The sequence below is a fragment of the Phalangium opilio genome, unplaced genomic scaffold (genome assembly GCF_054372755.1).
Source record: "Phalangium opilio isolate 3A_F unplaced genomic scaffold, DU_Popi_V2 ptg000070l_1, whole genome shotgun sequence".
In the NCBI taxonomy this organism is placed as follows: domain Eukaryota; kingdom Metazoa; phylum Arthropoda; class Arachnida; order Opiliones; family Phalangiidae; genus Phalangium; species Phalangium opilio.
In genome coordinates, this window is record NW_028324182.1 from 6,004,591 (window position 1) to 6,026,570 (window position 21,980).

A 21,980-nucleotide genomic window follows, 5' to 3' on the forward strand; every position below is an offset into this window, starting at 1 on the left:
ATGGAATAAATTTAGACAAAGTTCCCAATCAATTCATACCGTAAAAGGAATTCATTTAATATTAGAGGAAAAATGCTGATAGTATGGGGACTCGGGTAATGTAGTACACCGGGTTGTTTGAAGGAATAAAGACACATATTTGTCAAGTCCACTTATTCACGAACGGATAACCAGAAACGTTTGACATACGTTATGGTAATTTTGTAGGGGAGTTATTAAAAACACTTCATAATTAGTATTGATGGGGTTGTAAGCCAAAACAAACCACAAAACAATGCGAAACAGCACGGGACAAAGAACAACATTTGCTACAAAAAATATTTTTTAAGGTTTTAAATGTTCAAAATTTGACAAGATCGTCTCTTACAGCGGGCAATTTACCCTCATCTATATAAGAATAATGGCCCAATGAAATTGATCTTTTTATAGATTTGGTGTATACTCTCGTAAGCTTTTGGGTCCGCTACGGATCTCGCAAAACCCTTTCGCTTCCGTGGGCTTCTCTGGAAAGTGGCGCGCCGCATCGTTCCTTTATAGTAGCTCGATTGATCCCGCTGAATTAGGGATCGCTTTATTGGGATTGGGGAGGTTGTTAGGGCAATTTCCCAAATGCAATTTGGTCTAAATGTACGTGCTCCAACCGACCGCTTCCCCCCCAATATTTCACGGAACCGCGGCTTCCGCTTCTATAAACATACCTTCGGCCCAAAATCCCCTGGTTACCTGTATCAAAAATATCGGTATTGAATATCGTTACGTAGCCATTAGGCTTATGGTTCAACTAGAGCTTTATAGACCAATACTTCATCACTAAACATAATTTGCTTCAATCTAACAGACGAGATACATCAAGGATTATTTAGGCATAATTGCACGCTTATACCAACCAACGGTTTCTAGGCAATATCAATTAACAAATACTAAAGTAGGACGATTGAAATGCCAATATTTCCGAATTATATATCTGATAGCCGCGTTATTAACGCTATAGTGAACCGAAGGCGATAATTTAACGTAAGTCATTCCCGAGAGTTTAGGATCTTGTTCCGGATATAATTAAAATCCGTAATTAGAGTAAGGTATAGAATGACGAAGTCGCGAGTCAATGAAATATAGCTGCGCTGCTGTATCGGATGCGTGGTCGTTATGACTGAGATAGCAATTAAGGCGGGACGAGGACTAGCGACACTTTCAATGGAAATTAGTAATTACCGAAGCGAAAACCGAACGGAATAAAATTAGCCCGCCAGTTCGGTCAGAAGAACACGCGCTTAAAAACAACCCTAGTTCGGCTAATTGATTTTCCGAGAGCCAATAAGGTAGACAGCGCCAATGTTTCTTTTTCCAGTCATCAAGCACGCGAGTTCCCTGCCAAGGGGAAATTCAACTACCACCCTTCCCCTCCACACCATTCCCAAATCGATATACATCCTCTGAGCTATTCTTAAGGAAAGGTAAGAGAGTTAGGTATATAAAGGAGAAAACGGCCGGGGAAAAGAAAAACCACTTTAATCATGCAACACATGATTGCTTGGGTAAAATACGCGCGAGCTGCATTTACTTTATACTTTACCCAGAATCCAGTCCACCGCGTGTTTGCCAGAGAATCCCATATACTTGTATACTGAAGTAACTGAACATAACCAGTAAAGAATACTTTGGAAGAACCAGTACGTGGGTCTCCGTTTCTGCGAGGTCTGTAAGAAATTATGGGGGTGTGTGTTTTTCTGGGCGATTTTGAATCAAAAATGCTATGATATTCTGCCGTCCGGGCCACCGTTTTAAAGTTATGATTGGAGTGTTTAATGGAGGAACTCTTAAATTTTGATTAGCATCGTCTTTTAGTTTCTTACTTAATTTTAAGGGGGTCATACGTAAAACACTGTATCATAGCTTGAAAACTGTGTATCTTATGGCAAAATTCCATAGTAATTTCGAGTCGAAATCGCCCAAAGACACCCCTATAATTCCTTACAGACCTTTTATAAACACCCTGTACATTCAGAGACTCTCCAGTTTCAAAGTAGAGCTGTTTATCATTCAAAACTGATTCCACGTATGGTACCTCCTAAATCAAATTCCCTTATCTCGAGTCATAAAACTTTTATTTTAATCGGGTACTTCCTCCTAGGCCTAGTATCCTTACGATTCGAATAATCGTTATCTCGATATTTAATATCGGTACTACTAAAATCCAAACTTGGCGGAACTTCTTATGTGGAATTGTATTAAAACTCAATAAGAAATAGCGCTGTTTATCACTGTTTAAAGGAATTTGGTAAACCTCCACGCGTTTAAGGGCAACAACAAAATCAGGTACCTGAATAAGTTCATGGTAAAGGAAGGGTTTGGTTATAAAACCGGAGCCCTAGCTGGCTTTTGCCCTTACCTAAAGCGGCTTTTAAACTAAAAGACACGCCCTAGCGCCCTAGCTATAGAAACTATGAAAGATTTTCGAGAGTAGTGGTACAGTCAATCCAGGTACGGACGGAGAGGTCACGCTCGTTCGGGACCTTTTAATTTTATCACGCCTTTTTTGAACAAAAAAGGAAATTCATTTCGTGTTCAGGATTTTTATGGTTTGGCATCCAAAGTTACTGGTTAAAAAAACCCCTATGATCCCAATCAAATACTTACATGTATTCGACCAACTTCGATAATACCAAGATGGACGGCAATACTCGATTCCTGAATAGAAACAAATTAATGTGTTAAAACGTTTCGGCTCTTGAAGCACTAATTAAATTAATATAAATATTAAGCCTGAAACTGGAGAGAGTACCTAGTGACTGTTTTGAATATATTTTTCCTTGTTATTCTCCTCAATTGATTGCAATTCATATTGCAACACGCAACTGAACGCTCCCAACCGACCCTCGTTGGAAACACGATATTGAACAGCCTCTCTATAATCATTTTATCTTTTATAAGCGCCATGTATGAGAGCTCGTAACAATATATTGGTTTATAAGCATCTCGCCCTAATAGGTTAGAAACAAAGCAATATTAGTCTATACTCTATATTAAAAACGTAACTTTGCACCCATTTTGTATAAATGACAAACTAACTTAAAATTATGGAATATTTCGCGGTGAAGAAGTAATGAATTCAAATCAGGAAAATCTTTTATTCAAGAATTATTTCTTGTAATTTTTCTGGTTTTATTTTTGCGTTTTTCTATCCCGCTTGCAACGGAAGAGTAAAATTGAAAGGCAGCAATTATACTATTCGCCGTTTGTCGTCCATTTCCGCTTAACTTTCCGCCCATTCTTCCCTCTTCAACCCGCCCCCAACACGCCTAATATTGAGAATAACCGTAAAATACGTTTCTAGAGCTCAAACTGGATTTAAATGGGTCTAGATTCACTTATACCATAATGTAGGCGATGCGTTGTTTCGGAAGAATGCAACCATGCATGGTCATACCTTTGTTTTGTTATAACGTTTCTTCGTCAACTCTGAGAAATAAATACGAATCCGTCAGTCAAATTTAAACAAGCTTAATTTTATAAATAATTTTTCTTTGAAATATTACAAACTTTTGATGGTTGATTTAAATTTTATTAATTAAACAATGAAGTAAATGTAGTCGTTTAAATTAATTATTACTCTAAAATTGTATTTAATTTCTCTCGTATTTAAGGATTTACACGTTAAAGGCGAGACATTCATAGATAATATATTACGTAGTGTCTAAATTTAGATTACGAGTTGGCGGCGCCTAACTTTCAACTTCGTTATTAAGGAATTTTTATTTAATTTTTTTTTTTACAAAAATGTGGTTCCGAGAATTTACAATTATGACTTTACTTCCATATTAGAAGAGCGGAACTGCATTTCAACCCGCCACGCAGTAAGATTCCTGTAATTATATACTTATAGGTTAAAGTCGCTTTGTATCTCTCCGTGCGGCTTCCAATTATCCACGTCGACATAATTAGCACCCAAAATTTACCATCTTTCGAGCGAGGTGTACGTCAACCCGCTTTAAGATTCAACCGCCGTTCTCGGCTTGAAATGTGATCCGGACATCTTATAAAACGCTTTCTAGATGACAGAAACACGAAGAAGATCCTTCCAAAAGACAAATTCGGCCTCCCCAAAGACGCTGAGCACTGTGTGTGTCAAGCGAAAAACCGAATTTTAATAGATTCGGTGACAACACTTTGCTTTGTTTAATTGATTCCAGGGGGACATTGTTTAAAATACTATCAAGTGGTTTAATTCACACGAAGACCTTGTTAGATTGCATGCACTGAAGGATTTAAATTCGTGCAAAGTTTATTTCTCGTCTACATTCGTGTCGTGACACATTCCTTACCTGGCAAAGTGCCGTCAAAATACGACATAAAACCTGATTATTTGATTATTGATGTTTCTCTTACCTATTATGAGAAACATAGACCATACAAGGCAACGAGAATAATCCAAAGAATTTGAAAATTCCCACAATAAGAGGCACTATTTAATGGTGAACCTAAAAATAGAACGAGAAATAATTTCACTGTGTTAATCCTGTTTCAATGCATTGAAATTTTCTATTTGTTTATTCAAATCCTACACATTTTTCTGGGATTTTTCGACCTTTAAGTTTGCGTCAAACCGGTATAAAATAAGAAAAGATTTTAGTCGCGAGCGAGCGATGAATCCGCCCACCTAATTTCTTTCCTCAAATCAATAAATTTAACACAGATCGTTCGACCGAATAAAAGAAAAAACACGGACCAAAAAATCCGTAAAACGATAACTATGGGGTAAAAAAGCTTTGGTTTAAACTTAAAGCAAAGTAAAAGCGAAGACAATGTCAAATAACCCGCATTTCCTTTAATATTATAGATTTTCATTCGAAATTCGTCGCAACTTTTATCTCTCTCTGGTTGCATTTGAAACGGAAACTCGAAATAATCACCGCGTGACGTTTTTCATCGATTATTTTTACCAATTCAACTTTAGTGGAAAAAGCTGTTTAACGCTCGATAGGCGGACTTAATTAAGTTAGTACCCTCATCCCATTCTTCAATTTTATATTCGATATACTCTTCCTCGATAATTAAACAAATCAAAAACAGTTGACTTGTACTGTATACGTTTAAAATTGGTAGTTACCAAAAACCGATTGACATGAATATGACAAGTACTTAATGGAAATGTTTGACATAAAATTGGGAATAATATTGGTTTGACAGTAATGATTATTTAAAGCTTCAAATGGCGAATGAAATATACATTTTGATTTGTGTATAAAACGGAAGTTATGAGGTTTTTGTACGTAAGCTACGTAAGGGCATGATGGTGATTTTGCGGAACAAAAGGAAATACCTGGATAGTAGAATATTTCTTTCTGCTTTTTGTATCTGGTTCCCGGTATGGCTAAGACGCAGACGTATCTGGTTGGTTCCTCGGATGGCAGAGTCTTGTCGACGATTTCGTGAGAGACTCTGGTATCGAAGGCACCGCTAGGAGTAGTGTCGTACTGAGAGCGCAAATCGAAGAGCATTTGAGGTTCTTTCTCGTAGAATGTCGATCGGTACAGCGTGATGTGAGGTAATGGAAAAACCTCACCGGCTTCGCAACTCAAATTCGCCCCTGTTTGCTTCGTTTTCGTGTAATTTAAACTGAAACTCTTTGGGGGTGCTGTAAAGAACAAAGGTACAATGAAAACCAACTTGAATATATGACGCGACAATTGACTACAATCGGTTTTGTAAGTCCATCTTCCTATTTAGTCTGTTCTAAGCCTTTGACAGCGCCCCACCAGGCGTCTCTTTCCCCACGCCACTTCATATGACAAGCTCTCAGTAACCAGAACATATCTTACGAACTTCTAACTTTACTAATATTTAGTTAATAGCATGCACGGCAGAAATTTTCGAATTGTAAGACTATACCAAACATCGAATACAACGCGTTTGTCTTGTTTTTTTGAGCTAGTGAATTTTAATCAAGGTATGCCAGCTGGCCCGTAAAGCAATCAGGGAAAGTGGGCCGCGTCTCATATAATCAGATTAGATCTGGAATAATAACTCATCAACGGAGCTTTTCCCTCAGAAATCAAAGAGAGTTTCCGCCTAGCTTTATTTTTGGGGAGTTTTTGAAAATGGGGCGTGATGGAAGCGAATTACAATTTATAATATTTTAAGCCATAAAGTTACTCTAACACATTTTCGTAATTGCTCGATTCGTTGGAAACATCTTAAAATGCGGGTCAGGAATTCGTTATATAGGCTACAGCTAGCATGGAAATTTCAGTTGTATATCCATTTCGCTCATTCTCCGTATGCCACGGAATAGGCAGTAAGTGTCGAAAAATATATATTTCTAGTTAAAAAGACCATTCAAACCTGCAGGGGCTCGAAAAAATCCGGGTTTTATTAAAAAACCCAGTGCGCACCGGGTTTTATCAGGTTTTAATATTAAGCAGTAGCGTGAATCGAAGTCACTGCTCAATAGAAAGATAATTAATAAATAACTTAAACTATCTTTTTTGGGATTGAAACCCTGATTCACAACATTTGGACTAAATTCTAAATTAAATCCAAAGTTGAATTATTGAATTGCCGGCTGTTCTATATGAATGCAGCTCGCGTATAGCAGACCTCTTAAGACGTTCGTCAAAATTATCTATCAGAGATAAGGCAATTTTCCTAAAAATGGTATTATATATTAGCGAAGCAGTCTCTTTTGAAAAGATCTCGGCGCCTTTTGATACTACATTCATAGCGAATTCCATCCTTGGAAGAGGTAAAATTTTAATAGCAAGGGTCTCCATTCACCGTTAAGATTTGCCGCATTTCACTTGGAAGTTTTAGAGACTGTTTGACTGAACTGTCGCTATTTTGAATGAATTCCTAATTCGGCCAGTCTCGAATTCATTTTCCCTCTAGACTGTAATAGGGGTAGAGTAGTAGGCGCTATCCTAGAGCGAGACTCCCCGCGGATATCCCGGCTATGCACCATTGTCCACGGACACTCCAAGGACTCTATTCCGGAAGGCGCGTCCTTTGTCCTGGCCAAATCTCTATCTTAACAGTAAGGTTCCTAGCTCTCTCTCTCTCTCTCCTTGGTTGACGATAGAGACAAGATGTAGGGCTCGTCGTGAGCCTGAACTCCGGATCGGAATCCTATCTATCCTCATTAGGAGACGCGACCAACTTATATGCCAAGATAATCAAGACGGTGAAGACCGGAGACTATCCATACGTGACGCGCCAGTATAAGGAACACGCGAGACTTATAAGGTCGACCTCGATGATTTCAGCCTTAATTAACGTCACTAGGACCGGATCATTCTAGGAAAAAGGGGTGCAGTCCCCTGCAGCTATCTCCTTAGCGAGATACGATAGGAATTAGACAATATACATGATTTTCATTCCATCTCCTAGCTTTGTCAGAAACAAATTACCTCTATCTCCTAACAACTGTACTGTAAAGACTCGGTTGAGAATTACGTACGCTACCCGAATGGTTATACTACTATAATTTCGGGTTTAATTAACTTCTAAATTGATAGATACAGAGAGTCTAGATCTCGCGTGCCAGGCGTATCTCGAGGAGTAGAGGATTATAGCTCTGTACAATCTCTATGTAGTACAAGAAGGAGAAAGTCGGGCTTAGGTTTTAGTCCACTCATCTAAAGCTGCAATCAAGCTATAGACGAATTAGCCTCAGTCAGTCGGGTATCTAGTCTTATTATAGAGATACAAGGTACAGTTAGCCAGGCCAAATCTAACGTAGAGACCTAGGTTTAGTCCGTTCAACAGTCCCTAAAGCTTGATAAGCGGACGACTAATATAGATAGGTTTAGTTTGGAAGTTAGGCCTGTATTGGAATTAAGGCGAGTCTCGATTTGCGATTAGCGCATGGAGGCCATCACTCGGAGCACATCAAGGACGTCTTTACACCTTACGTTAACATATCCTCTGATTGCCTATTATAACTATTAAACTAATATTCAATATTTAAAACATTTTTCTTTTATGATATTAGGAAGTTTCATTCGTTGCATTAATTATATTTTCACAAAACATTAGAAAAGGAAAGGCGTATATCTTACCGTAGACAGTCATGATTTGTTCAGCGGTATCTTGACTGGTGAGCGAGACAACGTGGCACGTGTATTTGCCGTTGAAGACGGTGGTCGGCTTAATGATGTTGAGGGCGCGATAACGAGTCACTTTATTGGACGGTGTCACCATAAAGTTCAAATTAATATGACCTTGAAAGCGTTTTGACGCGTGTCTCGAGTCGTACTCGGTTATCCACTGGTAAATGGGCTCAGGATCACTGTCCAAAAACCATTTCACCACTAAGAGAGTATCGCGATCCGTGTACTCGTAATCGCAGTCCAAAATAACCGAATCCACCGTTCCGTTTTCAACCCATCGAGGAACGCTCATTCGTCGAATTTTCAGAGCCGTCACGCCTGGACGTGATCCAAATGGAACGGCAAAAATAATATTCGGAATCAATCGAGAACGCGGAGGATCATGACAGTTCGTGACAATCGAAGGTTTGCGTAGAAAAGGGAGAAAAAAGTAAAAAGAAAACAATTATTAGTTTCAGCATAAATAACATAATTCCTAAAAAATTTTAAACTTAAATTCTCTTTGTTTTCACGCTGATTTGTATATAAAAATTTTCATCATGAACTACGTAAAATTTTCTGAGAAATATTTTTAGCTTTCGTGGGACTATATTACAAATATTCTTTGTACCGCAAATTTTAAAATAGATAATACTCAAAACATATTGCATGTGTTCTCAAACGCTATGTTATCATATTCTGTAGGGCCACGACATTTCGTTAAAAACTTAATGATCGATTAGCACGCTACTGTCCCTTTAAATGACAGAAAGCCGCCGTATGAAACATTTTCTACATGGAAATTTCCACGAGCTTTCATAGCATATTGCAGCCTTAATTAGGAATAATAAGCAATGTTTATATTCATGTTCTAAAAAGATTAATAATGATAAACTATAAGGCATAAACTTAACCCTGTGTTTACTTTAATAACACCAAAAACCGTTTTCATTATCTCTCTCTCTATATATAAATACATACAACATTGCCTTTTGGACATTTAATAGAAGCTGATAGGTCACCTTACTTGTCTCATTTTCAGGTACGTTTCCCGGCTGTATTTTTGGTTATAGGACCAAGGGAAACAATACCTCTGTAAATACTATTACATTTATGATCCGTTTGTTTTGGGGACGCCTATACTCTAGCCAAGGCTTATTGACGGTCAAAAGGGGCCGGGAAGGGGGGATTATCAGTCGGTTTTCTTTGTTTGAGCTTTCGTGCTCCGTATTTACACTATTCCAAAGAATAGACGTCAATATGTCCCTTGGAAAAAAACCACGTTTCCTACTTTTCGAACATGCGAGATATAGTCCTTGTTGGTACAAGGACGAGGTATGGTATACGTTTTATTTTTAGAGATCCACAAAGTAGTAGAGTAGACAACTCACGTTTTATTATAGATAAAAGTTCATTCAATTAAAGTAAAATGTATTACTAAATTTATGAAAGGGTATATAGAACCTCTCCGTCCCAGGATTTTTATTGGGATAAGTATGTCAATGGTTACTGAGAGCTTGTCGTGAAGTGACGTAGGTGAAACGTCATAGATGCTCGTAAAGCGAAGCCTGGTCAAAGACTTAGTACAGACTAAATAGGAACACGAACTGCAAAACCGAGTGTAGTCAATTCTCGCTTGTCGTTCTTGAACTAGCTCTCAGTTGGTCTCGAAATATATTTATAAAAGCTCTATCTGAAGGATTGTATTTCTACTTCATCGAATGTGCTTTTGAATATGGCAACTTTGTAGGTACTAGCTCGTGGTCGGCAAGGCGGCCAGCTTGGGCCAGGCACCCTGCCGTATAAATCTAAACGTTACATTCAATTCGCATTTCGTGCCGGGTTCGCTTTTTTGATAAATGTCCGTTTTACGTGCCGTATTCGTCACGGAAGACGATGAATATTAATCGCACCACGAAGCTCGCCTCTAGATGCACTTTTAACCCCCCCCCCCCCACCTTCCGTACGCACACCCGACCCACGCAGACACGCGGATTAAGGAACCAATGAATGGAAGGAACAGGAAAAACACTAAAAACATGCAGCCTTTTGATATTACACCCTCCTTATAACTGCAATATCTCGCGAGGTACTTAAAACGAGAAAAAGGAAACCGAGCATAGATAACGAATGGAATGGACCGACTGAATTGACTATTTTTGATGGAGTAAGCTAACTCGAGCGTGCGTTTAGTTACGTTGTAACCATTGTGTAATGCCAACCTTTTAATGGTAAAGGTAAATACCGGAAAAGCTAAAATTGCGTGGTTTATTTGAATATTGAAAGGGAAAATGCTCTTTCTATATTTACCGCCATTTCGTTCTAGGCCTAGACACAATTTTATCAAAACTGATAAAGTTTGTTTTCTAATTTTGAGCAAAACTCGGTCACGAATACTTGAGGATGGAAAATTCGACATTCGCGAGTTCCTTGCTGTGATACACTAACCAAAGAGAATATACCAAGAGGAGCAGAAAGTTTAGCCTTTCACAAGGCTTTTGAAAAGCCCGGCCACGGTTTTGGAGTAACTAGATCCGGTTTTTGTTGATTGGCTAAGCAGTGACGCCTTTTATTGGTTAAATTATGTCGGCTGTTTATTTTTGGTGGTCGCGGATGATCTCTAGGTTGATGGTTGACGTACAAAGGTAATTTTTAAGCAGACGACACCGGTCACGTGAACAACCGCCGGAACTAGTTTCGCCAAATTCAGAGCCGGTCCCTATTTTCAAAGTTTCTACTCCTTTTGGTATATTCTCTTTGCACTAACTTAGTTATTTGACATATTCTCCTTAACAAGTCACACATTCCCGATCGTATTGAATCGTAGATTAATTGGGGTAATACAAATTAAGGGTAAACGATAATTTGTAAGAAAAATTATCCTTATTTCCGTTCAAAATATTGAAAAACATGTGGTGTTTTAAAAATGAGTGATGTTATCAGAAATATTGATATCAGTTTTCACAGTTAAAAATAAACTAGCTGAAACAAAGATAATAGATTTATGCAATTTTCATCTGTTATGGTAGAATGAAATGGGTTTTTTTTGTTTATTGTTTAATTTAATACGATTCTAATGTGAAAATTAGAAACCGTAACCTCAATTCCATGAAGCTTAATGACAGAATAATGTGACGTATGGGAAAACCCACTAGAACACTTTAGAAAAAAAAAACCTCATTCTATAGTAGCGTGTATATTATTTCACGAAATTAATCCATATAGTGAGTGACATGTACGGTTCGGGGAGATATTGCTTAATTTTAAATTAATAGGACTTTCGCCGCAAGTCCAGAGAGAAGTAAAATAAATATCTAGAACGTCCCCCAGCGAATATATAAGGTAAAGGCTTGTCAAAACAGCGATAAAATGTAAATTTTCTAACGATAATCGCTACTATACACGCGGTATATAATAAAAGTGTATTACTGAAAACACCACGTATTTTCGAGCACCTCTTTCCAACTATGTTATAAATTGTGTACCGTAATATAAATGTCCGAGTTATTTTTACTCGTTAAATAAACAGTGGAAGGAAAATTTTCCTTCCATATTTCAACTTAAGAGCCCTATAGATTTTTCTATACCAGTAAACAAAAATATTACCAAGAGAGCTTCATCGGTTTTAGGTAAATTTACGTTAGTCATAATGTCGAAACGATTTGAAGTGGCTATTACGACATTTCCTGAACTTGGTTTCTTTAACCTTGTACAACTCTACATAAATGGGAGAAGAGTATTAAGCTAAGTTCATACTTGGTTCAGAACTGGTTTGCCCAACTAGTTTTGAAAGCCTCTTTCTTCATTACCACTTCAATCGCCTCGGTTCACATTTAACAACTCTTGTATTAGAGCAGTCTTCTACGACTTCCTTTAGTATTATCAAGGAGGATAATATGGAGGGCCGACTTAGTATAATTTTAGGAAAGTGACTGGTAGCCCTGCTTACGCTAGTGGCCCCTGGTTCATCTGCGGAAAACTAACGTTTTGTCGTCTGCAACATATTCGGTCCGCCATCGCGATTCGCCAAAAGAAATATCCCCCTACCTCACCCCCCCGCCAAACCTATAGTTTTCCGTAAATGAACCAGGTGTCAGCAGGATCGAACTCCAAAAATCACTTAACACCCCCCAAAGGCTAAGTCGGCCCTCCATATTATCCTCCTTGGTATTATCTGCTAAGGCAAAGGGAAATACGCTTAAGGCTATAGTCTCATCCCAGGTGAAATATCCCTGAAAACTAGAAAGTAAAATCCAAACCGGCTTTAAGTAAGTTGGTTCTCAAAGCAATTTCAAGAAACCGAGTTTGTAATTAGTTTCTAGTGTATCAGTTTTGTTCACATTTTGGAACTGTTTTGAATCACTTGGAATAGGTTTCCCATGTATGTGTGAACATGGCTTTAGATGACCTCTAATGTGGTTTTATTCATGGGGGTCGGTTACACCATGAATCTCTAAAAACATGCCAATCTAGTGTAGGGGAATACCTTAATTGTTTCGTTACACTTTGCGCCAGTTAATTTAATTTTAATTTGTGACATCATACACGCACAAGGTACAAGAGATAGGGTTATCACTTTCCGCAAATTTGAACATAATCATTGGCTCGCCACGCAATGCGCCATGCCAGGCGAGAGGGTATATACTAAGTAGTTTTGGGTTAATAATGTTCCGCGGGAGTAATATAAATATTGCAATTTCTAATTCAAAATGCGGTGGGCAAACTATGAAGCGAGCTTTTCAAAATCAACGAATAGCGTATTGTTTGTGTAAGACTATTACAGAGTCGCCAGCAATATCGGCTTAAAGAGGATAGGCGGTAGAAGGTGGTGGGGCGAAGAGGGGAGGGGGGATAAAAACGCAAATGATCCCGAAAGCGTAAACTTTATAGCGTTGGGCGCACGTGGCTCGCCCAATGCTTCAACATTGATCGAGTAGTGGAAGGGACCGGAGGCGTCTTTTGGTCGATAAAATTATATCTAGAAACTGACAAAAGTCAATTAAGCCGAAATTCGACGTGAACTTTCTTTCACGCAGTGATTGACAAACTCCTGGAATTTTCATTTAACCTAATTTTAGACTTGTCAAATCCCTTTATTAAAGACAGTCGTTGAAAAATTCCTTAAGGTTTTCTTGATCAATTGGGGCAATAAGTAAAATAGTTGACTTTTATTTACCCGATTAATATCCTGGTTTAGTTATAAAAAAGGCTAGTATTTGTCTTGGGCAAATTACCTTGAGATGACTTAAGTATCGTTCATTAATAATTTCGGTTTATTGCGGTTCTTTGTATCTAGAAGGTAACCATTTTCTCTTCTTGCGGGCGCCTTTATGCAAAACTGCTCTTTGCCATTTATTTACATAAATTTGCCGCTTAAACTCTTTGCTCTCCGCATCATTTGGTCACGGCCCATCCTAGCTGCAACGTCTTCTCAACCCGATTTATCGCTTTCTTCCATAGCTTCTCTCTTGAATTTCGCTGTCGTCCGTAAACGGGAGAGAAAAGAAAGACCAGCGCTATGTCTCTGGTATTTTTGGGTACGAGCCCATCACCTTCTAAAAGTATTTACGCTAAACACTGAGTGCCTCTCGGCTTTTGTCCAATGGGGTATCGAGGTCATTCTATATATGTTTAAGAATTTTGAAAAGTATACGATGTTTCCGAAGGTTTGTAAGGTGCAAAGATTTTCCACAACTTTGTTTTTGTTTTTAGGTGTCATTCGAAGCGTGGTCGTTGGCTTTGGTATATTTAGGTCAACCCATATATAAGGTGTGGCTATTGTAAACAAATGGGAGGTCGTTGGCTCCGTGCTTAGGTGTGAAACCACAGGCCTAAGCTCCCCTTCGCTGCTGGTTTAACATATACGTTTAGGGAAAAATCAGCGTTGAAAGGTACTGTACTAAATTACGAGTGTTTCATCAACGACAAACGTTTCTCTTATAATGTGTTAGCCATTCTATGCATGGAGTAAAATAACCCTTTTGAATGTCGTAATGATTTCCAGGCTGTTCGAAAATTGCCGGGCGTTTCTCTAAATCAATATATAGTTTCCGAATTTATCGGTAATATTTATATTGTAAAGGCAGTTATTTGCCTTTGACAACGTTAATGTCAAAGGGGGAAAAACGAACGTACGCCGTGTCTCTTTATCAAACGGTGGTTTTAACGGCGTTCGCGTGACAAGTTAGGGTGTGTTAAAGGTTTTTAAATATCAGTTAGCGAGCGCATTCAGCGTCGAAAGAGAGAGAAAATATTTTCTGTTTAAATATTAAAATAGAGTTAATGAGGCGTATTAAGTCATTTGGTTCCTTTAATACAATCATTTGAATAAAACAATTATTAAATAAATTATTCATTTCTTGCTTTTAAATTCTGAAATTCGAAAAGAGCCCAGAATAATTTTGTACATACCGTCTTTTAATTTAATAAGGAAATATAATAGGCTTAGATATTGTACTTTGGAAAAATATTTACAGCGTGAAATTAGAGCATCAAGAACTTACGCTTCCAACTCGATAAATTAAGTTGTCTGTCGAATTTTTGGAATGAACCAGTTAACTAATGTTTAAAAAGCAATAATCATTCAGTGAATTAGGTACATACATACAGGGTGTTTCGGATAAGTCTGCCATAAATTAAGGGGGATGTTCTTTTTTTTGGGATTTTGAGTCGAAAATGATACCCTGTACACAATATAAAATAGCGAATTACAATGTTCTTCGTAACTTTTCTAAGGAGCTTTCTTCGTAAACGTCTACGGATAACGTATGGCGTTGGCAGTGGTAGCTTCGCTTGATTGGTCACGTCTTACCTCTCTCTTTTTTTGGCTTCTAAGGCTGACAGTCTAACCAATACTAAAAGAGGATACGGTTTAAAGGAACACGTTCGAACATAGGCGTCATCTAAGCGGCGCGAGGGGTCCCTCAATCGCATTAAGCTAAACGTCCAGGTCCAGGAAGCCCGCAAAACGGAACGAAAGGACGTGGTGCTTGGCCTTTCTCAATACATCGCTTAAAACGCCAATGGAGAAAAATTTCTAACCATAGATATCACAATACAGGGTTATTTCTGTATGAAACTGTAGATATAAAGGTTTCTGACGTATTAGTAGCATCATCTGAAGCAGCTAAATGATCGAAATAATTCATTATCAAGTTGTTTTATTTGAATGCATATAACATATTAAAAGTTTGTTTCTGATATCCATGGAAAGACCTCGCGAGCAAGCTCGAGCTTTTCAATCTTCTTTCGTTGTATTTTAAAACTTACACATTGACTTACAAAAGAAGCGCGTGTCAAAGATTTCCTCTTTCCTTAAGAACCTAAAAGTAAAGCCGTCCAATGCTACAGCCCACACAAGAGAGAGAATAGCTTTGGGGAAGAGCGGTGGGCGCTTCAGATCTTAGACATTAATTCTAGATAGAACACAAGCTATAGAAATTGTAATTCCATTAAGTGGCTGAGGGTCCTTTCCCCTGGCAGGCTTTGAAAGGTCAATCGATTGACAGAAATCGATCAGTCGTTAGGTAAGAAATAACCTCTTTCGCATCCCCCCCTCCCCGCCACCGAACGCTATCTTATATTGTCTCCTAAGACGTTATTTAAAATAGAAAAAAACTCTTCGTTATTTTATACTAAATTAGAAGAGAGAATTTATTCAGGCCTTACAGGAATTTTCACTTATAACTTTAAATATCTAAATTAATCATTTAATCAATTCTGTTATCAGGCAATAATAGATTCAACATTTTTCATTAATCATATCAAGAAGTGATATCTAGTTTATTAGGGAGAAGGTATAAATTCGCCACATTTCCAGCTTTATCTCCAGTCCAAACGTAGGTCCGGAGTTAATCCCCGCCTTTAAATTACAACCAGCATCTCATTGGTTCTTGAAAACTCACGTCAGCGCGACGCGAATGACAAAAATTACGTATTTTCCGACTGAGGAGAGGCAGCGAAAAAGCCCGGCCTCCTTTTACGTCCCCCCTTGTATTTTGAAAGGGGATCTGGGACTATGGCGCGCGAATACTTAGGCATCTTATACCTTCTCCCTAATAAACTAGATATCACTTCTTGATCATATTAATCAAGATAAAAGAAAATAGTATTTATTTTCAGTTTTCTTGAAAATAAAAGACCCGAATGATTAAATTTCTAATTCGGAGTTTAATTTTGGTGAAATTATTTACGGATAATTTCATTGAGTGATTTTATCTTGAAATGAAAATTCATTACCCGTGTAACAAATAATATAAGAATTCAAATAACTGAACCTAGTTGGAAAGCCAACATAAAGGGGATTATTTTTCTATGTATTTCCCCATAGCCCCTGTAGAAGTGTTTCACCCGCCGAGAAATATTGCTAGAGGTTAAATTATAAATACCTTTGAAGTTTTTTTTTTCAAATACTGAAAAACAAACTCGTATAATTGATTTACACGTATGAATGAACAGAGTGTTTTTCTAGGATCAGATGCGAAATTATTGATAATAATTAAACCGCGCGTTGCGAATCTCCCGAGATTGAATTGAAAAATGTAATATTTTCTTAACAGGGTAAATTGAGTTATAAATTCAAAAGCGAGATCCCTCGCCAATCAAATTAAGCGAAAAATTTAGTCATCATATGTTTCCTATAAAAGCAATTCCGGAAGATGGAGTATGGGGAAAAAAGGGAATGTTAAACGGAAACCCAAATTCACGTTTAATGACTTCGTTGACGCGAATAAAAGATAGATCTGGAATATAGCATACTTCCCTTTAGACAAAAACATCAGGCTTAAAGTCAAATAGACGTAACTAAAACAAAAGAGATTTTTTTCCGTGCAACCCAAATCCAAAAGAAGAATTTTTAATGACTTATTTAAAACTGCCTTGAGCTCGACTTGCATCGTCTGCTACGTTAATTAGATGCCAACCGCATAGAAACCAAGACTTTATGTTATAATATATATACTTTTGATAATTGTGAATATTAGACACGGATCGGTATATCAAGGTCTCACCGTTATTAGTTTCATTTTCCTCCACTGGGGGGCGTTATTTCAAAAACTTCGTCTTGGTCGGGAATATTATTTAACATTTTTCTCTCTTCTCGGCCCAGCTCGATTTGGCAATCTTTTTTATAGCTTTACTCACAACTTTCAGGGGTATAGCGAACAGAAGGAGCCGGTCTTTTGTGGTATTATTACCCAAGCACGAAGGTTACGTTATATAATATTAAAAATAGTGGAGATAGTGCACTATGGCAGTGTGCTCTCCATAAAATTCTCCCTCTCTGGCTGCCAACGTGGACTGACAGTGCATGGGTCTCTCTTCTCGCAGCAGTTATTATTTGCAGAGAAAGAAGTATAGATAATTTTTCAGCATGCACCATGTACTCTACACTCTTAAAGAGATTACAGCCTTCAAAAATGAGGCACACTCCCTTACAAGCTGCCTTTCCTAGTCACGTCTCTATACCAGTTTCTCCCGCGTGGTTGTTGTATCGACTCGTAAGGGGGACCGGAATAAAAAAAACATAATGTACCTTTCTCTATTCTTTCCCCTAGCCGATAAAAATCAACGATTTATAGAGACAAATTCACCCCTGACTCATCGAGAAAATAAAGCGTTTGGAAAGGCGAATCTTTCAAAGCCGGAGTTACATCTCTAAGCTCCCCGGAGATGGCGAGCGCCAGGCCGGTAGAGAAAGACCTCGTGGAGAGGAAGGATTAGAAGAGAACACTAGGAAATATTATTTATTCCAATGTAGCTTTTTTTATCGCGATCCCATAAGGGACTTGCTCGAGGGGTCCGACATTTACTCAAAAATCCCGTAAGCTTCTCGAGAAATCTTTGAGAGTAGATACTGAATCAAAGGTAAAATCAAGAGCTCTTTGAAATTTTTGAAGAAATAACTTTTATTTTTTATGCGGATGTTGAACCCCTCTAGTTATAAATTCCTAATATATTTAGTTCTCACTTGGCAAAAAACTCGTGCCAACGTTACAGTTAGTATCGCTTTTATGTTGTCCAGTTAACTTTATACGCCCTTCGTACAACATTTTTATAATAACATAAATAGATTATAAAGAACCCATTTAACACCTAAGAGTGTCATGAACACATACTTTGTTGCATTTATCAATACAGCAGCAATGTATGAGTAAACCGAAAATAATCTTTGAATGTTTGTTCTCCGGTTTTAATTTAGTTTATCTCAAATTTCTTTGCGAATTATTTTTCCAACCAAACTTTTAATCTCAATTACAGTAAAACCAAAAGAACCTTATCAAACACGGAGGGCTTTATGCTCTGACTAATAAAGGATTCCGTCGGCCTAGGGAATAGTTGAAGCGCACCTTTGTTAATATTAAATAGTGAAGGATCGTGAGATAAAATTCCCTGGGTAGCTTCGAATCGTCGATTTTCCAACTCTATATCGGAAGACCCTATATACGTAATCACATTTGAAAGTTCGTTTCTAACGTTATATGCCCGTATATACTTCAAACACTCCGCTTTATAACTAAGCCTCTTACCCCTTTCGTTTTTGGCACAGTCTTTTCAGGGATACGCGGTATGGTAGGGTCCCGACGAGTACCACTCTCCATCCGGAAACTAATTTGCTAATTTAGCAGCTTTTATAAAACTTGAATGAGTAATGGTTTTAATATCTTAAAGAGTACTTCAAAGGGGATTTTGGGAGAAAGCTTCTCATTGGATCAGTAATGGAGTGGAAAGAATTCGCGAGTCAGGGTGTAGCACTACGCCGCGTGAATCTAATTAATTACTACACGAATATTCATACCATTCGCTGAATTCTCTTTAGTTATACAATGAGGGTTTCGAATTTTAACCAAGAAAGGTTATAAATAAACCAAAATGACAAGCCAGTCAGCCTACAAACCGAAATGTTCTCGTGTATTTTTCAACAGCCCCGAAATATTCCTGAAAAGTAGATATTCTACCAATAATTTAAAAGTCGGGGTATTTTGAGGATTATAGGAAAATAAATGCAACTCCAATAAAAACTATACTAGTTTTTCGATAACGCTACGATTTCACGATCTAGCCTATTTAGTAATTGAAGGGTACTTGTTTTAAATCATGACGTTTCAAACTGGTAAAGCTATGGAAATTTCCATGAGATTTATTTCTGGCAAAACTAACCAATATTATTAATAATAGACTCTTTGAAATAGCGTCAAAATTTTACCACCTACCACTCTAACTAGCGTTCTCAAGTTTTGGTGATAATTTAGAGAAATAATTTTGAAATTAGAACCTCTATAATTATCTATCTAAACTATTCAGAAAAGTTAAAGATTGAAAATTGTGTAAATTATCATTCTCTTACTTTGAATGTGAAGAACTACTAGCAAGAGAACGATACATTTGAAGGTATTGGCCGATGAACCGGAAATAACCGATTTCGATAAGAAACCGGTAAAAGTTGAGTCTTTCGTTAGTGGTTTAAAATCAAAGGAATCTCCGCTGGACCAATGATGTTTCAAAAATCCAAAGAACGACTTATTTCTACTTCCAAATTTGGCCGGGGTTGTTTTAGTCAAGGGATACGTCGACGTGAAATAACCGCACATGTTAATCGTAACAGACCCCCGAAAAATGTCACTCCAGGGAAATATCGTCAAAACTTAGTTACAAACTGAAATAACTTGATAAGCATTAACATCAGAGTAAACTATTTCTTAACTTAGAAAAGACGAGTCTTTGAACAATTTCTTGGCTTGTTAGATCGGGGTATAAGATGCGGGAGTCAAAACGCAATCTTCCAATCAGTCCAAGCCGAGATCCAACTCGTTTCTGAGCTTCACAGTTTCGGGTAAACTCCCTTTAAAGTATTAGCCTGGCTAGGAAGACTGCCGAGTTTAGAGCCCCTGTGCGTGGGCTAGGTCCGAATCGATTTCGGGGTCTATTTCAGTAAAGCAGTCTCAGCGTTTCGTTCGTGGCGCCATCTACGTTTAAGTGCCAAGAAGAGAAGGGTGGGTATAACAGTACGGTTCCGGGTAGACCGTCGTAGGCGGTAGTGTAGATATCATAAGTAAAAACGATCGGTATACGTCAAAAGTTATCAAATAAGTTTCTTTCAGTCGGAAAAACCCGCTCATCTTACATTTTCTGGAAGCACTGTAGAAAAAAAAAACACAGGAGCACGTTTTTCTTCATCATATTGGTTTTTTTTACAGGAACGTGGTCAAATGTTCTTCGTTCTGTATTCCTCTCAACTTTATGATCGTCCGAATTAAACTCTACATTATCTTCTGATGTCTATGGTGAGGGGCAGTAGCGGTAGTTCCGGTGGGTGCGAGGACGGAAGGGAGCTAAGGGGAAAGCCCTGTATTATTACTTGGGGGGCTCATCTAATTTCTTGTCACTCGTGGGCACGCGAGCGACCAGCGGACAATTTTCGCTTTTTCCGTCGCACCGCGTTCGTGGCGAGCATCGAAAAAACAGACTAACGCTTTTTATACTTTTCTCTCTCTCTCTCTCTCTCTCTCTCTCTCTCTACTCGCTTTCCCCCAAACTTTACACTTGCCCCCTTTTCACTGGTTTACTAATTGACCAGCCAGTAGTCAGGGTCGAATATTGGTGAAGTGAATCTCAAGCTACTTACATAAACCTACTTTTAATATAAAACCTTAATTCGATTCATAATAGAAACATCATCAATTTTACGTTATAGATTAATATGAATAGTACTTCTTTGTATATTAACTTCAGTCGTTTATATTATTATAAAATTTCCAGGCGTTTATTCATTCACTTCTTTAAAATTTCACTACATCACAAGATGGCCAACTTCAAACCGCTCCCTTCTTTATCCTAACGGTTTGCATTGGGGTTTTAGGCTAAGGCTAAAGCGGACTGAGTAAGGTAGTCTAAGATATAGATCTATAACGGCTCGGCAAATCGAAACCCGGCCGCCCGATTTTTGAGGCGAAAAAAAGTATTTTTGTAGGCCCACTCTGTATTTTTTTACGTATTCCGAGGCACCCTTTTACACGGTTTGTTTTTCGGGAGAGGGGGGTCCATATATGATCAATGAAAGAGCCCTTTTTTAGGGTGCTTGGATCGACAAAAATGGGCCCGAGAGTTCAAACCGTATTAGGTCTGTTAGCTTCCGAGTCTTTGCCCCCTTTTTCTGTCTTTCTTTTTAGAAAAATAAGCGTTTTTACAAAAGTTTCTAGGTAAAATAAAATCGATTGAAAACGGTTCTTCGAAAAGAAAGAGATTTAACTTAGATTGTGATAGAGGTTAACCCGAAATTGTATTGGTAAAAATGAGATAAAAAAGGAGGGGAAAAAGTATGGTTTGAAAGTGATATCAAATAATAAAATTCCCCTTTTGAAGATTTTCAAATCGGTCAAAACATTTTGGTTGAAAAAGATGTGCTTGACGGGTGAAACATTTCTACAGGGGCTATGGAAAAATGCATTAGAAAATTACGCCTTTAAGTTCTCTTCTCCTACTAATAATGAATTCAACATAAGACATTCTTATAATTTTTGAGTTCAATAAAGAGATCGCAGACATAACAACCTGGAAATTATACTTTCTATCAGATTCAGAGTTCTACAAACTTTAGTTTAGTACGAAACGTAAGCTATTGAAATAGGAAGTTAGAAAAAAAAACATTATCTCCATTAAGTATATGGATAACTTGAAATCAGCATTATCTTTGATCGTTAGTTCGAAACTGTTACGTAAGCTATTACAATAGGCGTTCCATTCGTGGTATTGGACCATAAAGGCGTCTTGGAGTCATCTCGTCATACAACGTCGAGTCAATTGTTCGGATAACGTTAATCCAACATACCTTCCCGAGCTTGTCTTCTCACCCCTTCCCCTCTTAGGGTGTGCTATCTACTCGATTAAATTGGTGAGCCA

General features: G+C 37.9%; 1 protein-coding gene across 2 annotated transcripts; it reads right to left on the bottom strand.

The window, feature by feature from the left end:
- Positions 1-3,487: 3,487 nt before the first annotated feature.
- On the bottom strand, positions 3,488-20,513 carry LOC149661267 (uncharacterized). 2 transcript variants are annotated; one of them, XR_016368831.1, is made up of 6 exons: positions 19,429-20,513; positions 8,055-8,423; positions 5,321-5,635; positions 4,387-4,478; positions 3,957-4,116; positions 3,488-3,863 (listed from the first exon to the last, which is right to left on the bottom strand). XR_016368831.1 is itself a non-coding variant. In XM_089842732.1 (5 exons), exons 1-4 carry the CDS (start codon positions 19,670-19,672, stop codon positions 4,390-4,392), a joined length of 1,017 nt encoding a protein of 338 aa, XP_089698858.1. In that variant the 5' UTR covers positions 19,673-20,513; the 3' UTR covers positions 3,488-4,116; positions 4,387-4,389. The 2 variants fall into 2 exon arrangements, 1 of the variants encoding a protein (XP_089698858.1); XM_089842732.1 differs by having other exon boundaries at positions 3,488-4,116.
- Positions 20,514-21,980: the final 1,467 nt, after the last annotated feature.